This window comes from Neophocaena asiaeorientalis, unplaced genomic scaffold (genome assembly GCF_003031525.2).
Source record: "Neophocaena asiaeorientalis asiaeorientalis breed wild unplaced genomic scaffold, Neophocaena_asiaeorientalis_V1.1 scaffold671, whole genome shotgun sequence".
NCBI classification, from domain to species: Eukaryota; Metazoa; Chordata; class Mammalia; order Artiodactyla; family Phocoenidae; genus Neophocaena; species Neophocaena asiaeorientalis.
The window spans coordinates 1,388,729-1,404,765 of record NW_020175533.1 but is presented as its reverse complement, the minus strand read 5'-3'; the positions used below and the strand labels follow the sequence as shown (position 1 = coordinate 1,404,765).

At 35.6% G+C, this 16,037-nt stretch overlaps 1 protein-coding gene across 1 annotated transcript in view; it reads left to right on the top strand.

Moving 5' to 3' along the window:
• The window catches only part of POLQ (DNA polymerase theta), a 105,693-nt gene that overhangs the window by 64,331 nt on the left and 25,325 nt on the right, over window positions 1–16,037 (top strand). The window contains exons 18-22 of the mRNA XM_024769350.1: window positions 797–993; window positions 3,745–3,985; window positions 10,033–10,226; window positions 13,708–13,845; window positions 15,090–15,264. Coding sequence (XP_024625118.1) covers window positions 797–993; window positions 3,745–3,985; window positions 10,033–10,226; window positions 13,708–13,845; window positions 15,090–15,264 — 945 coding nt within the window. The remainder of the gene's footprint in view (window positions 1–796; window positions 994–3,744; window positions 3,986–10,032; window positions 10,227–13,707; window positions 13,846–15,089; window positions 15,265–16,037) is intronic.

Sequence of the window (16,037 nt, the reverse complement as noted above, 5' to 3'; positions counted from 1 at the left end):
TTGTCACATGTGGCTGTTAATACTGTGTTTTCTTCTTCGGGGTAGTGGATCCTTAAGGACTCACTGGCCACCTTGAGGATTTGCTTCTGAAGACTGGATCATGGCAGTTTCTTTCCAGGCTTTTATCCTCCTATCGACTGTATCTGGAACTCATTTAGAGGCAGTGATGAGCTAGACATCTACAGTAGTTGAATCACACAGCCTTTGGAGAAGTCTTGGCATTAAAAGGATAGGACCTAGGTATAAATTGTGATCTGATTATGGTTGTTGGATACCTAGTTGATTGTTTGGTTTTAGACAGAAGCAAAATTAATAAGGAAACATTTTAAAAGATGCCATATAATGTCTGTTCTGAGTAAGCATGAAATATTTTCAGTTGTTTCATAGGAGAACATCTTAGGATAAGTAATTACTTGAACTTCTTTTATTTTAGATGTAATTTTATACATTCATACTAAAATTCTCTCTGAAATGAGTTCCTTTAAAATTCATTTCAAAATAACTTTTCTTTTTTTAATTCCACATTCCGAGAAGTGTAAATTTATTTTTAGGAATCTTAATGTTTAGAATTTTCTCCCACCTGATTAAATAGAGCATTATAAATCACCTAGCCCAATCCTTAATTTTTAGATTACAGAGCACTTCATCTATATAGCCAACATGACCTGGATAACGTCTTGCTGAACTAAACTGAGGCTTTTGAGTCTTTTTCAGTCTTGGCACTAAAGATTGCTGTTTCAAATGAATGCGTGTACTTTTTGCCTTAAGACTTTTTTTTCTTTTTCTTTTTTTTAAGAAATTAGTGCCAGTTTGGCCCCACCTTCTCTGGATCCAAGCCTGACTGTGAAAGACAGAATGCGGCACCTTCAGTCTTGCTTTCAAAAGGAATCTGATAAAGAACGTTCTGTTATCATCTATGACTTCATCCAGAGCTATAAAATTCTTCTTCTGTCTTGTGGCATCTCCCTGGAACAAAGTTATGAAGATCCTAAGGTTCCCTGTCTTATCTAAAAGAATTTTACATACTTCAAAAAATATTTAATTTTAATGTTTAGGGTTAATTCTTAAATGACTTGGTATTTATTTAGCTTCAACAATACAGCTTAAGTATTTTAGAGTAGTCACTCCTTTGTCCAATAACTTCATCCACCCAGAACAGATTATTATGCACCAAATGCCTCTGTGTAGATAAAACCAGAGATGTCACACATTCCAAGCACTAAAGTTCACATCTTTCTTCAGAGACTTAAACAATTTTCATTTTGGTCATAAGTTCTAAATTTTCTGTCTCATAGTAAATTAGAAATGAAAGGAGAACTGTCAGATTTAGATATATGATAGCCGGGTGTTTCAAATGTCCATGAGGATAGAGGCAGAAAATAGCAAAAGCATACAGATATAAGAGATCACAAAGCATAGTAGTTAGAGGCCGTTAGTATAGGGACAAATGACCTTACTAGCCCCTGAGAACTTTTCCATATAATAGCAAACTATGATACACTGTTCATAATGATGACTCTGAGTTATTAAGGAAAGAGTAACTTATGTTGTTGTAATATACACTTAACAGTATAATGCACTTTCAGAAGACATTTATTTACAGGATCATAGCCCTGAAAAGGGATATCGTTTTTTCCCTTCTGTTGAGACTGGATACATGAGGTGTGTGGAATATTAATTTTGAGTTGAGATATGATACTAATTGGTTGTTATTATCAACATGATCAATGATAATAGGATAATATTTTAGTTTCTTTAGCTTTTTTGGCAAAGATTTTTGAAGGCAGTATCAGGTAAACTAATGATACTATTCTTTCCTATACTTCAAACCAGCCTTGGTTTATATGTGATAAATTTCATATAGTTTCTAAACTGACCTTTACTGGATATAAAAGGTTATTACCTAATTTTGATGTTCCAGAGCCCAAAATGAGAATATGGGTAATATGAGCTTATTAAAGCTGTAGTAGTATCCCAGATTTATATAGCACCTTTGGCATAAACTATTTGAAATATTCCATACTTGGTTTTCTTAATCATAACATTTTTGGTGTAAGAAGAGAAGCTATTAATTTATAAAATTTCACTTTTATAAGAGACGTTTGCCAACTTTTACATCAGACTCTCTTATTCAACACCCCTAAAAGGGTTCTGATCACCAATTTCTAATGGTGGGGGGGGAGGGGGTTTCGCTGTATCTCCAACAGTTCTCTGGGTACCAGTTGGGTGTCCTACAATTCAGCTCAATTCTGTTACTATCTACCTGGAATGAGCATCAAATCCCATAAGTTAAGGGCTCAGTCCCACAAGCCCCCAACTTCAAACACCACTTGCAAGCCCAGCTCGTTACCTGTGCTTCTGGTCAACCAGCTATAAATAAATCAGATTCCCACAACCCCCTCCTTGAGTTTGATTAATTTACTAGAGCGGCTAACAGAACTCAGGAAACCAGTTTACTCACTAAATTACTGGCTTATTACAAAGGATATTAAAGGATACAAGTCAACAGCCAGACGAAGAGATACATAGGGTGAAGTTTGTAAGAAGAGGCGTGGAGCTTCTGTTCTTTTTAGGCTTGCCAGTCTCCCTGCATCTTCATGTGGTTACCAACCCAGAAGCTCTCTGAACCCTGTCCTTTTGGGTTATTATGGAGGCTTCATTACATAGGCATAATTGATCAAACCATTGGCCATTGGTGATCAGTTATCCTCTGGCCCCTTCCCCTTCGCAGGAGTTTGAGGGGGTGGAACTGAAAGTTCCAGCCCTCCTATCACAGGGTTGATTACTGGTGGCAACCAGCCGCCATTCCTAGGTGACCTAGGGGCACTCCAAGTCACTGCATTAGCATAATTAAAGACACCTTTATCTCTGTTGGGAAGACCCAATTTATATTTCTTATTATAATTTACAATATCGCCCCTCCCCACCCTGTAAAACTACATTCTAGACCTATAAAAGAAGTAACCAAGTCATTTAGTAATTATTGAAATTATGAACAAGGCTTAGATTTCCTTATTCTAAATCCAATTTCGCTCTGCTAGAATCAAGTATTAGAAAATACAGGTCTTCTAGTCTCATAGGGAAGCTAACAATAGCAGTCAAATCACTAGTTGGGTGGTCATGGTGACAGGGCCTCATCCTTGAGAGAAATTCTGTAGGCATTCTAAAACACTGGATATGAACTTGTAATGGTGAAATATTTATGTCTCACTTCTTCCAATATTGAATAAGCCACTCAACTGTACAATTAAATATGCTTAAAATAGTATGTTTTATATTATGTGACTTACCGCAATAAAAAAAATTTTTTTAATTAAATAAACCTAAAACTATATAGGCCCATCTTTATTATAGTAGTAGGAAAGCCAAAATTAGCCTTAGTGGAGAAGAATCCAGCTGCATTTTCAGAAACATGACTTTTGTTAGCTGAAAGGCATTTGGTTTTCAAGCCTACTTCTGAAGTAGGTCAGCAGGAGCATTGCAGTAGTGGAAAAGTATAAATTTTCCTTCTTTGAAGGCCACCGCTCTTATTGGTAAAAGATGAGTTATTTTTTATACCAATTATCCTTTCCTTATCCTGGTACAATTATCCTTTCCTTCTCCTCTCCTGGGAAGACCATTGAATAAGTATTAAGTGAAAACGAGTGAGATTAGAAATGAGCTTTCTTTTTTCCCCTTTTAATTTAAGGGTACAGAAATATCTTTGAAAAATCAAGAAAATATTCTGATTGTTATCTCATTCAGGTGGCATGCTGGTTACTAGATCCAGATTCCAAGGAGCCGACTCTTCATGGCATAGTTTCCCGTTTTCTTCCTCATGAGCTTCCACTCCTGGAAGAGATAGAGACTGGCCAAGGAACTCAAAGCCTAGGGCTGAATGTCACCACTGAGCATTCTGGGCGATACAGAGCATCTGTAGAGTCCATTCTCATCTTCAGCTCTATGAGTCAACTTAATTCTTTGTTGAAGAAGGAAAACCTTCAAGGTAAAAACACAGTTCCTGGCATTTTTACGATGTTATGAGACTGGGGATATTTATGTATTTAGCCACTCTATCACAGGTGGATAGATTATACTTCTTATGCAGACCCTTTCTTTTGATTGTCTAGTGCAGGAATCAACAAATTTTCTTCTGTAAAAGGCCAGTGGTGAATATTTTTGGTTTTGCAACCTAGACGGTCTCAATCACAAATATTTAACTCTGCCATCACAGCACGAAAGCAGCTATAGACAATGTGAAAATGAGTGTTCCAGTAAATCTTTATTTACAAAAACGGGCATCTGGCCCTAGTTTGGCCATAGTTTGCTGACCTTTGGCTCTACTGTAATGAGGTGAATTAGTGGCATCTTCCTCATTTATTCCTAATATTATATTTGAATGTTATCAAATGGTTTTTGTTCACACTTAGAATATATCTTTTATGGATTTAAAAAAATGAACTGTTTTCTTTTTAGAGCTATTAACAGTTATTTTTTTCAGCCAAGGGTGTTTATGTGAATCTTTTTTTTCCCTTGTGACAAATAGCGTGGATTTATTGTGCAGGCTGCTGGCCCAGATTGAGTACCTTGACTTCGGAGAGCATAATATATGTTTATGGTGAAAATGAGGAAGTGGAACAAAGTTGGCTTCATTGTGAGGAGATATAAACTGTGGATTTACTGGCTGATTAATAAATACTAGAAACAGCAGACTGATGAATTCACAGAGACCAGGGCTTGAATCTGTATTATTTATTTGTGAGGGACCTTGGGCAAGCTATGTTAACTCTCTAAGTCTGGTTCTTATTTTGTAAGTATTAAATGAGACAGAGAACTTAGTGCAGTGTTTGCCACAGAGCAGGCGCTCATTATTGTATTCCTTGATGATTATTATTACTGCTAGCACAAACCCTGTGTGCTGGTAATAAAGTTCTCCCCAACATCATTGGGGTAGAATATACAGAAGACCAGACTGACTTATTTGCTCACAGGAGACTTCCTTAAGTGATGTTAATTAGTAGCTCTTCAACAGGCATTGTAGTATTTCAGACAGCTTCTTTAAGCCAATCTAGGCAGGCCAAGGAGTGGGAGTATGCAGCGCACATACCTCAGGCTACTTTACAATAATGCTGAATGAACATAGCTCATTCCCTCTTAGTCTGACTAGTCTGCCCCTAGGATAGGCATCCTGGGTAGTCTGTATAGTTTCTAGACACTGACATTTGACGATGGTGATATGAATTAGTCTGTAACTTTTTAGATATTTGTTACCCATTATCAGATTTGTAAGTTTTCAGTCTGATTGGGAGGGGATGGTTCCACTATTTAAAGACAGTTTTTCACCTATTAAAAAAAAGAAGACTGACTTTCCTTTCCAGAAAAGCACAAGAAACCCTCTAGATTTGTAATTTTTAACTTTCACAATTTCTTTCTATGTGCCTTGAAAGCTTTTTTTTCCCTGCAGATTCAAAAGTGGGTGACCACGAGGTGTTAAATGCATTCTTGTACAGTGTTAAATATTTCTTATTCACAGAATCCATAGAATTGAAGTACATTGAGATAAGGGAGTCTTTTGGAGAGAATGTGGACAGCTATCAAATTTTATTTGAAAATAATTATTTCAGGATGTGCTTGTTAATTTTAATGGGCCTCCAGAATCTTCATCTTTTTCTTTTCTCATCTTCTTGCCTGTTGGAGAGGTGTGTTCTAGCTGACTTTCTCCCCATAGAGAGCTGATTTTTGTTTGGGTATGAATTAATACTAATAGTACAATGTGTCTTTGCTTAATTTGAACCAGGACAAAGTATCCTGTCCTCTTCACATTGATCAATTAGGTCCTTTCTAGATAGTTTGAACATAGATTAGATGATTTTCTAGGTATGGAGTGAGTTGGTTTCTCTCTTTTTCAAAGGACCTCAGCTGTACAGATTTATATTAGTCATAATCTTTCTTTCATGATCACTATCATCATTGGTCCATGTATGGTCCTCTTATTATTCACCATTATTTTAATAATATAATGATAACTGTTAACTCACATTCATAACTTAGACATTTGTCTACCTTTGTGCTCCTCCTTCCTTGTACATCCCAAGTTTTATGTTTATCATTCCCTTATTTTCTTATTTAAATTTTATTTTTAATTAAAAATTTTAGCATATATATGTCTAAGTCCAAACAATGTATTATTTGGTTTTGCTTGTTTTTGAACTTTATAAAACATCTGTCACACTATGTCTTGTTTTACTTGCTCTGCATCATGTTAGTAAGTTTCCTGCATATTATTGCAAGTATGTGTAGTTTATTGATTTTCACTGCTCTGTAATATATCACTGTTTTTTTTTTGTGTGTGTGTGTGTGTGTGTGCGTGTGTGTGCACCAAAATGTATTTATCCATTTTCCTCTTGGTGAATGCTCAGGTTGTTTCTAGTTTTGTTTTATTTTGTTCTTTTGTTCTGCTATAACAGGTATTTCTCTATAAATATTCTTATAAATTTACATGTCTCCTGCTACACTGGGCAAGAATTTCTTTTGCATGTAGAATTGCTCCATCTTGGAAATGGGAATATTCAACTGTACAAGATTATGTTAAATTGTTTTCCAGAATGGTTGTATAAAGTTTGTTCTTTAAACAGCAATGTGAAAGAAATCTTGCTGATTACGTTGTCTCTACTTTGCCAAGTCATTGGTTGTAAAATGACTGTAATTTTTCTTTCTTGTGCTTTGTTTTTGGTAAGAGAGTTACTCTAGTTTCATGGAATGCATTGATGAATATAGCCTCTTTTTGTTCTGGAGGAGTTTATGTATCATAGGAATGATGTGTTCTTTAAAAGTTCGGTAGAATTTGCCTGTAAACTCTCTTTATGGAAATATTTTTAACTACTACTTTGACTTCTTTAATAACGGTAAGATTATTCAGTTATATCTTTTGGTTATGTTTTGGTAAGCTATATATATTTTTAAGAATTTATCTAAAGGTATTGCTGATTTTTTATATCTCTGGTTTATCTGTTATGTCATCTTTTTCTTTCATAATACTATTGTTTAATCTCACTAGAAGTTTATCCAATTTTTCAGTCTTTTTAAAGAACCAGCTTTTGCCTTTGATATTTCCTGTTGTTTTTGTTTTCTATTTCATTGATTTCTGTGAACATTTATGTAATCTCTTTTTTTCTAGTTCCCCTGACTTTATTTGCAGTCCTTTTTCTAAATTCTTAAGTTTGACACTAAACTCATTACATTTAAAATCATGTTTTTCTTTTCTAATTTAAGTACTTAAGGCTATAAATTTTCCTCAAAGTTCTACTTTCATTATATCTTACAAGTTTGACATATATTGTTTTCATTGTTTTATCCTAAATATTTAACATTTTCTGGTATGCCTCTTAGACTTATAAATTATAAGAAGATTGTTTTTAATTCTCAAATAGTTGGAAACTTTTATTTCATATTTTCATTATTACCTTCAATCTTTATTGTGTTGTAGCTAGAGAACATGTTTGTATAATACCCATTCTTTGAAGTCTTTTGATAATTGTTTTGTAACCTAAAACTTGAACTATTGTGTAAATGTTCTGTGTGCATATAAAATAGTATGTATTCTAATTCTGGATGCAGAATTTTATAAATGTCTGTTAATTCAATGTTGTTGTTTAAATCTTCTATATCTGATTTTCCCTGTAGTTCAGGTAATTTTAATTTTATATGTTTTGAGACTATTTTATTAGGTGCATACAGGTTTAAAATTGATGTATTTTCCTGGTGCATTAAACCTATCATTATGTTGTGACTAGCTTTTCCACTAATATGATTTTTACTCTTAATCTATTTTTTGGAATGAATATGGCAGCATCAACTTTCTTTTGATTAATATTTGCCTCATATATGCGGACTCTCAACCACTGCGCCACCAGGGAAGCCCCTCATATATCTTTTTTTTCTACCCCTTTAAACCTTCTAGATCCTTACTTTTTAGATGTCTTCTAAACAAAGTATAGCTTATTTCTTTTTCAAACTATCAGGTTTTTTTTTTTTTTTACAAATTTAGCAATTTATTATGATGATTGATGTGTTTCTATTCATTGTGATTATTGACATATTTACACTTTCCTGTTTTGTTTCTGTTCATCTTGTTTGATTTTGTAGATAGTTCATTCGTAGCTGTGCTCTGTTCTAATGATTCCATACCTGCAATTCTTAGGGATCTAAATCTGTCATTTGTTGTTTCTGCTGAGTCCAGTTCATACTTCTTTGCTATCTTATATTTTTTATAATCTTTGTGAAATTATACAAGATTTGATCAGTAGAGCCCTGCAGGGCTTATTTGGGGGAAGTCTTCCTCTAGAAAGACTATGCTCTGGCTTCTGCTTGTTACTAAGCTAAACTTCATCCAAGGCCTACATTAGCTTTTCTTGAGAGTTTTGGTTCAGAACAGAAGTCTGAGAATCAGCTTCTCCTCCTATTGCTACTCCAAAAATCTATTATTCCCTCAACCTTTTTGCAGTAGGACTCCATTCCCATTGCAACCCTGTTTCTTCCTACTGTTTATGAATCCAGGCTGGCTTCCTACCACTCTTGACTCTTCTTTTTCTGACCCTAGTTCCTTATTTCTCTGGTCCCACATCACATGAATTTCTGCTCTGGTTCCAAGTCTCCAAAGCCAGGCTCTGACTGCCCAGTATGTTCTGACTATTAGAGGCCAGTAGCTCTCAATTGTTTGCTTTTGGGGGTGGTTACAGGTGTCCTTTGCGATTTCGCCTGCTGATTGAGACCAAGAGTGCCTTAAAGAATGTGTGGGGGCTTCCCCGGTGGTGCAGTGGTTGAGAATCCGCCTGCCAATGCAGGGGACACGGGTTCGATCCCTGGCCCAGGAAGATCCCACATGCCGCGGAGCAACTAAGCTCATGTGCCACAACTACTGAGCCTGTGCTCTAGAGCCCATGAGCCACAGCTGCTGAGCTCGCATGCCGCAACTACTGAAGCCCGCACGCCTAGAGCCTGTGCTCCACAATGAGAGAAGCCCGTGCACCGCAACGAAGAGAGCAGCCCCCGCTCGCCGTAACTAGAGAAAGCGCGCGTACAGCAATGAAGACCCAGCACAGCCAAAAAAAAAAAAAAAAAAGTGTGTATGTGGAGCTGGGGAAGGCAGGCCAGGGTTACACAGAGTCCTAGTGACCCATAGTACTGGAGCAGAAATCTTTGTTATGGATTTTTTTCTTAATAATTTTAGGATAGCATTTCCCACAGAATGTTCTATGGACACTTACTTTTCACAATGTTAATAAGTATTATACAGCTAAAGGGTTTTATGGTCAAATGATTTCAGACTTTTGGTTAAAACAAAATTAAATAGTTGTCTTTGTTCATTTCTACTCAGAACCTTTAATATATTAACAGGCATCATGAACATCTAAGAGTAATTTATAAATGATGAAACTCATAGTATACAGTGTCTCTCAATCCCAGCCTTTTATAGAGTATTTTTGAGACTAATATTCTAAAGAACATACTGGGAAAACTGATTTAGAGTGACTATTCTGTTGAGAAATGTCAGCAGATAGAAAAATACTCTGATTCTTCAGGAATCTTATTCTTTACTCTTCGAGCATTGGAAAATATAAAGCCTTCATGTTTAGCTTTGTGCACGCCTGCATACCATGGGACCAGGAATACTGGAAAAAATTTTGGTGAATTAACCTTTTGTAGTCAGCTTAGCAAATTAGATTGGCTACCTTGTTCTTGCTAAGAGTAGAAGCAGAAACATCATCTTGGGAGAAATGCAATCTCTTATAATTCAGACTGTTGTTCATAAGATTGCCTGTTTTACTCTGCATGGACACAGATAGTAATCCAATACTCCAGTGGAAAAGTGGAAAGTACTTTAATACCTTTCAATGATGGTTTGATAATGCTGCTCAAAAGACTGGATCTTGAAGGATAACTTAGTAGCATCTCTGATTCTCCCAGAAAAATTCTATGTATGTTTAGGTAATCTTGCTGATCTAGTCACTTAGCTGGTGAATTAATGTTTTTTGCTTTCTTTTTTTCTTCCAGATGTCTTCTGTAAAGTGGAGATGCCCTCCCAGTACTGCTTGGCCTTGCTAGAACTAAATGGAATTGGCTTTAGTACCGCAGAATGTGAAAGTCAGAAACACATAATGCAAGCCAAACTGGATGCAATTGAGACTCAGGCCTATCAACTAGCTGGCCATAGTTTTTCTTTCACCAGTTCAGATGACATCGCTGAGGTTGTATGATGGGAATAAAAAATTTAGAAAAGTCATTTTTAAAGCAAAAACGTGTGTGTGTGTGTGTGTGTGTGTGTGTGTTTCATAAGTGTGTTTACCTAAATACCAAAGATCAGTAAAATAAAACAATCAGTTAACCAGAATACTTTGGAGATAGAATATTCTAACATCTCCTTTGTAAGTTTATACCTATATTTATGAATAGGAAGGTAGTAAAGAAGTATCCTAGAATGTGTGTTCCATAAGGAGATTTGCCTGGAACAGAAGGGGCACCCAGTAAATATTTTTTGTGTGAATGAGATCCATAGTGGTAGTTGTATAATAGTGTAGGTGTTTCTCCATGAAGTTAGTCATTTCATGAACTCTCACTCCTTCTTCACTGCAAAATTAGATATTTTTCTTAGGTGTTAGTGAAAAAGGGATTTTGGGAACGCTCTGCTTTTTTAAACCTACTAATATTTTTATCATCTTAGATAAATTTTGACATAGTTTACTCTTCTCCCCCGCCGCCCCTCAAAAGTTGGTGTTCTCTTCCCTCCCCACACTCCATAAAGGGTGGTTGGGTTGTTTTAGAGGAGTTACCGATACAGGGTGGGTGCTTACTCTTGATATCTTTGAAGTTCTATTGTTATCTAGATGTGATTCAGTATTATAGCATATTGGTATTATAGACTTTAAATCCAGACTTCTTGGGTTTGAATGCTACCTGCTCTATTTATTAATTAACTCCATGACCTTGGACCACTTCATTAACTCTATATCAGTTTCTTCATCAGTAAAATACCTCATGTTAGAAATACCTCATAGAGTTGTGAGGAATAAGCAATAAATGTAAAACACTTAGAACAGTGCCTATCTCATAGTAAGTGTTGTATAAATATTATATAAAGGGCTTACAAATGCCCTCCCCCCCTTTAGCCACAGTTATGTGTTTTTAAAAAATGGGGAACTTTGTTTCTCCTAATCACGTAGTACATTTGTATTGAATTCAGTGGTGTTTTTTGGGGTGTTTTAAAATACTTACTTTTGATTTCTTTAGTCCACAAGTCCCCAAGCCCAGAACCTAGCTTCTACACCTAAAATTACATGGGGAACTTGTCAAAGATATAGAATCTCTGGATATCAGCACAAGTAGGCTTGGGGCAAAGGCAAGAACCAGTACTCTTGTGATTCAGATGGGTGCAAAGGCATGTGGGCCTTAGGCCTAGACCAAACTCTGGCCTAGAATAAAAGTCCTTTGATATTATTGGCTTGTTCTTAGGTCTTCATGTTAAAATGGAAGTTATGTTAAAGGTAATCTAACATTTTCATACATTGATTGTTTTATCCTTGGTGATTTTAAGTTGAATCTTTCAAATAGGCAAGATGTTACTAATCATCTAGAGCTGCAGTGTTCAATAAAGGAGTCACTAGCCACTTATCTCTGTTTCAGTTTAAATTAATTGAAATTAAATAAAATATATCAATTAAGTTCCTTAGTCATGCTAACCACATTACAAGTGTTCAATAGCCGCAGGTGGCTAGTGGCCACTATATTGGACAATACAAATATAGAACAGTTTTATTATTGCAGAAAGTTCTTGGACGGCACTGGTCTTGAGAAGGTATCAGCAAAATATGACTTGCAGGCCAGATCTGGCCTGCCACCTGTTTTTGTAAATAAAGTTTTATTGGAACACAGCTATAGCTGTTCATGTACTTATTGCCTGTGGCTGTTTTCATTCTATAATGGCACAGTTGAAAAGGTGTGACAGATATTTACTGTCTGGCCCTTTGTAGAAAAAGTTTCTGACTCCTGGTCTAGAGGGAAGCATGGGTTAGTAGAAAGAAAAAGGACTTTAGAGTTAGAAGACTCTGGGTTCTAATTCTTAATTCTACTACATTTTGGGCATGCAACTTTGAGCAAGTTTCTCCAACTGTCTAAACTTTGCAGATTTGTCATAAAGTTGTTATAAGGATTGCATGTTAAAGCACCTAGCCTGATGGCTGGCACATAGGAAGTGCTTAATAAATATTAGTGTCTCTTGCTCCCATCCAGTTCAACTCCCTCAGTCACAGATGTGTTAATTAAGACCTGAAGAGAGAATTTATGTGTGAAGTTTTTATAATTAATTCTGAAGGATTCACCAAAAATGGAAGCTTAAGATAAAACTTGAGATCTTTAAATTGTCTTAATTATGATAGGTCTTCCTTCCTGGGGTTGTTGATTTATTGTTATTGTAATAATCTTTCATTTTTTCTATTCAGTTATTTTCTTCTCTCTTCTCTGCTGCCATTCATTTATATACTCTTTGATATGTATATTAGAGTTGCCTGATTAAATACCAGCGCTTGGTTAAATTTGAATTTCAGATGAACAGTGGACAATATTTTAGTATAAGTATGCTCCATGTCATTCAAATTTGACTGGGCATCATGTAATTTTATTTGCTAAATATAGCAACCCCAATCCTTATGTGTGCATACGTTCATATCTATATAACACAGTCTTTGGGCAAGTTAGTTATTAACATCCATAGTAAGCCTCAGTAATTTTCATGCCTAGGACCCCAGTTATTCACACTACTTAAAACTGAAACCAGATTTTTGTTTCTGTCATCACCACTGTTCTAGGGAAACAGGTATATCTTTACTTCCACCCCTGGCCCAACTTGTAGAAAAAATTCTCATGCACAGGGTTTCAATTTTTAGAATTATTATTGGGAAAATAATCCAAGGTTCAATAAATCTTACTGAAAGTATATAAATGAATGAGTAGAAAGAGTAGATAGTGTTCTGAATTGCCTAAATTGGAACCCCTCTAACAAGAACTAGTGAGTTTAAGGTATACATGGGATCTTCCCTCTGACCCACAGCCTGGATCCCTGTTCCGTGTAAGCCTAGTTTCTTCAGTGGGTGCTTACTGGCCACTCCCTAACTTTCATTATTGCTGCATTGGATCAATCACCTTCTCCTGGCTTTTTGTCCAGGGCCTCTCAGGGTCTAGCCTTGTGGTAGTGGAATTAGATGGCTTTTTGGGCCCCTTCCTACTTTAGTGTTCTCTGAGTTTTGTGATCACACAATAGCCACAAAGGCTCCCATGTTTATCCTCTATGGGGCTTAAATGATCAAGTAGCCGCATTGGTTACCACATCAAGGAGTATTTAGGTGAGCTTATAATCAGAGCAACCTAAAGTCGCAATGCCAATAGTTTGTCAGTCGTGCAGCACAGAATATATACATTCTTGTGTTCTTGACTGTTTAAGAGCCTGGTGTTGCTATTAATCTAATACTGACTAAATTAGGGTATGGACAGCCTACTTGACATAAGATTTTATTGCCATTATTTATTAAATGTGATAATTCCAAATTGTCCAAAAAAATTCTTAACAACCCATGTTGCAATGTATAGAATCTTTTCTCGAATAACTTTTTAAAATGTTTTCTGAATGATAATACTTGTGATTTGATTCTTGACTAAAGAAGCATTAATTTCTTGCAGGTTTTATTTTTGGAATTGAAGTTGCCACCAAATGGAGAGAGAAAACACCAAGGCAGCAAGAAAACTTTGGGTTCTACCAGAAGAGGGAATGATGATGGATGGAAGCTAAGGCTGGGAAAACAGTTCAGCACTAGTAAGGTGCTCTTTGGGGCAGTCACAGGGCAGAATCTGAACTACTTTTAGCATTTTGGTGTCCTGAAAGAATGCTGATGAAATCAAGATCCAATGTAGTACACCATTTGAACTTATCCAGACAAAAACAAATTGGTTTTTTGTTCAGCTGCCCACAAACACTATGGAAACATTCCAGCATGGAAAATCTGGATCATAATCTGAGTTAGCAGTTGTGTCCTTCCTATCATTAAAACAGTGTAAAGGTTTGTAGATTCAAACCTTTACCTATATAGACATTAATTATTGATATGCACTACTCTTGGACTTCTAGTATAATATAATTTCTGTCGTTATATGAACATGAACAGAAAGGTATGGAAGAATTTAAAAAATAAGAAGACAGTCAATATAAATAAAAGTTTGGTTTTTTCAATTCCAGAGCAAAATAGTAAGTTTTCCATGCATTTGTTTTGAGAATCTAATCTGTTAATTTCAAAGTCAAATTGAATCACAACCCATGGAAACTGTATACATGGGACAAAAGAGAGAAAGCCTTAATTTTATACTTTTACTGAATGAATTATCAATGGAAAATAAGGATAGAAAGTACAGCCACAACAGCCATGGAGAGAGCAGTCCAAGTTGCCATTCTGTAGAATTTTGACCATAATATTATTAATTATGACTTGCCTGCCCCGGGGAAGTTTCCACAGCTTCATTCTGTAGCAAAACTTTTTATTTAATTGCATTGGCCCTTTTACCTTACAAGTTTTTGTTCCTTAATGGTTCATTGAATGTCTGTAGCATGGAAAATTCAAAGTTTTAAAAATAAATTTCCTTGATACAAAGACTATGAAAGTATTATGGCAAAAAGAAGGAAAAAAAAAGACTGGGAAACTTACAATCACATGAGCAATGGAGGAGGAAAATATAAAGGAAAGAGATGATGTAAACAATTGGGTGGGGTGTGGGGAAGCAGCTGTTTTACTAAGTTGACATCTCATTGATTTTTTTTTTTAATAGTAGATGTAAATTGACATTACTCAACATTAACATGTTTACATTTTATAATCTATAGTTATTATAGATTTATCATTATGGTGATTTCCAAAAAACCCAAATAGTAATTTTATAATAGTAAAGTTGAGTTTAGATACAGGAGTTATCAAATTTAGTTTTGAGATTATATTGTTTACTTAAAAGAGATTCTAGTTTGCTATGGAATTTGGACAAGAATCTGATCCTACTTTATTATAATTCTTTGGCAGGATGTTTTAAATAAATTAAGGGCATTACATCCTTTACCAGGCTTGATATTAGAGTGGAGAAGAATCACTAATGCTATTACCAAAGTGGTCTTTCCCCTGCAGCGGGAAAAACGTCTGAATCCTTTCCTTGGAATGGAAAGAATCTATCCTGTATCACAATCACACACTGCTACAGGTAATGAGAAATCTTAAGTATGGATAATATCCAGTTTTGCAAAAAAAAATTCATATGTAATATTTGCTTATGACGACCAAGGAATTCAAGTGTTGATCATTGGGTTCAGTGAAGTTCTATAAACATTTATGAAACGCATACTACATCCAAACCATAGGTGAATATCAGGTAGATAAAGAGATGAAATTTAGTAAGATAACAGTTCCTGCTTTCATATACTGTATAGAGTAACTTGGATGTCTGAGATTGGATGAGAGTATGGCCAGGAATTAAATATTTATTTGAGTCAGTGATCTTATCTAATTTCAGTCCCAGCCCTATTCTGAATCTCTTAAGAGTCTCTCCAAGTTGAATCTAAGTAGGCCTGTGCGGTAATAAGGGAGTGTCTTACTTTACTCAATCGGAAAAGAAAGGTGTAGAGTCCTTTGCATGTCTTTTGGCCCTCTTGGGATCAGTATGCATGTAATCTCATGAAGAAAAAAAAGCATTCTTTTTCTAGGTAGTGCACAACTTCACATATTTGTCAAATGCAATGTGCAGTGGAAGAAAGGGCAGCATTAACTCCTTCATAGAGGGAGCATTTTAGTTTGGTGGTATAGAATGTGGACTTTGATATCACATTTTCACAAGGTTTGAATCTTGGTGCTGAGAATCTTTAGACAAGGTACTTAACCTTTCAGTGCCCAAGTTTCCAAATGTATAAAACAAGATAATAACAGTCCTACCTCACTGGGTCATCCTGAGGATTAAATAGATCAGTACATGTAAAGTGT